The 2,126-nt window shown below is 36.1% G+C and overlaps 1 protein-coding gene across 1 annotated transcript; it reads right to left on the reverse strand.

Moving 5' to 3' along the window:
• Nucleotides 1–587: 587 nt before the first annotated feature.
• On the reverse strand, nt 588–1,803 carry LOC131651264 (intracellular protein transport protein USO1-like). The gene has a single exon (XM_058920936.1). It carries the CDS (start codon nt 1,779–1,781, stop codon nt 588–590), a length of 1,194 nt encoding a protein of 397 aa, XP_058776919.1. The 5' UTR covers nt 1,782–1,803.
• Nucleotides 1,804–2,126: the final 323 nt, after the last annotated feature.

The following is a 2,126-nucleotide window of genomic DNA, read 5'->3' on the forward strand; positions in this document are numbered from 1 at the left end:
AATTCTTTCCGGTAAAACGAACACAAATATGATCTATCTCTTCGGAAGCCATAATATCAGAGATGACTTAAGAACAATTTTGTTAACGTAACAATTTTGTTAACGTGAAACAAGAAACACCAACGGAACACTGAAGAAAATACTTGCCGACACCAAATCAACACCCCAATTCAGGATACTCGCCGACACCAAAGTCAAAACCCTAATTCAGAATACTTGCCGACACCGAGTCAAAACCCTAATTCAGAATACTTGCCGACACCGATATGATAACATGATCAAAGCAAACACGATTTGTAAGCACCCGAGATTAGAATCGCAATCTTGGAAGAGATTACCGAGAACCGAGATGATTTCAATTACCGAGAAACGAGATCTACCGAGACGATTTCAAGAGCGACCCAGTAGGGTGTCGCTGAATAAAGCCAAGATTAACCTAAAACTCACAGGTTTGATCGAAAACCTACTGATACCATGTCAACAATTCTTGGCTTCATCCTTTTCTCATTATTATTTCTCGTATATATAAAGGTTACAGGGCTATATCGGTAATTACACTAAATAATTACATTTAAACTAATTCCTATTCACACAACTCGCATCTCTTTTGACTCTAGCTGCATTGCTCTTTCTTCAACTTGCTTCTCTTTCGATGCAAGTTCCTTTCCCCAGTCTTCAAAATGCTTCTTTTTTGATTCAAGCTCCTTCATACGATCTTCAAGTTCCCCAACCTTAGATTCAAACTGCTTCACATGTCCTTCAAGCTGCTTTTCTCTTGATTCCAAATCCTCAACTCTTCCTTCAATGCGCTTCTCCTGTGACTTAAGCTCCTCCATCCGTCCTTCATACTGCTTCTCTTTGGACTCAAGTTCCTTAACCTGACATTCAAATTGCTTCTTCATTGACCCAAATTCCTTCATTTGAGCGCGATCATCCTTCATTAGCGACATCACCTGTAGAAAATTCTTCTTTTCAGACTCAAACTTTTTTGTTTGTCCGCCAATTAATTTGTTCATTGCATAAAGGTCCTTCTCTTTTGCCTTAAGTTCCAAAGTACATTCAGCAATTTTTTGGGAAAGAGCCTCGAGTTCCCCTTCCTTCCTTCCACGGTCCTTGTCAATTCTTCCAATATTGGCTCGACGAAGTTCTATTACTTTTGAAATGGTACCCTTGACTTTAATGAGTTCTATCTCTTTCGTCTTGAGCTCTTCCGTGCGCTCTCCAATCAAGTCCTCTAGCAAATAAAGTTGTCCTTCCTTCACTACAAAATCCTTGGTACATTCTTCAATTTTACCCTGCATTTTGCTGCAAGCTTCTTCAATTCTTCTAACACAACTAACTTTATGCTTCTTATTTTCAAGCTCTTTGCAGCACTTCTCAATCTCTCTCTTTATAAACTGCAATTTCTTCTCTTCTTCCTGCATCTTCCTTTTACCTTCCTCAAATATTTTTTCTAACAATACAAGATCTTTCCTCAGCAAAGAAAACGACTTATCAGTCGATTTTACCGGCCTCACAATTTTATCCGGCAAATGAATATCATCATCATCTTCATCTTTATCGTGATCATCATATGTTGACACCTTTGATTTCTTAGCTTTAATATGCAATGAATTTTTATTGTCCAATAGCCTTTTACCAGACGCATCTCGTTTACTACTACATTTTCCTAAGCTCGCAATCTGCAGAATCCTTGTTGACAAAAGAACATCATCATCATCTTCAGATTCAAATTCGTCACCAAAAACAATTTCCTTCACATGAGAAGCCTCAAATTCCATAGTTAAGTTATAGAAACTGGAAAACCTCAGCAATTACAAACACTGTATGAAATCCTAAAAAAAAACCGAAATTATAAAATAAATAACAACTCAACAAACTTTATATAAAAAATTTCTAGGTCAAAGTGAATGATCAAGTAACACATTATTACAGTTCCAAAAGCAATGTTAAACTATAAATACTAACAACAATTTCACAATAAACAAGGGTAAGAATTTTTAAAAATACAAATCTACACATTTAACTAATCTAACATTTACATGATGAAAATTTTTTCTTGTCAAAGCATAAATGTGATAGATAAATATACAAAACGCACGAAGAAGAATGAGAGTTGAGATGCT

The sequence above is a fragment of the Vicia villosa genome, linkage group LG2, assembly GCF_029867415.1.
Source record: "Vicia villosa cultivar HV-30 ecotype Madison, WI linkage group LG2, Vvil1.0, whole genome shotgun sequence".
Lineage (NCBI taxonomy): Eukaryota > Viridiplantae > Streptophyta > Magnoliopsida > Fabales > Fabaceae > Vicia > Vicia villosa.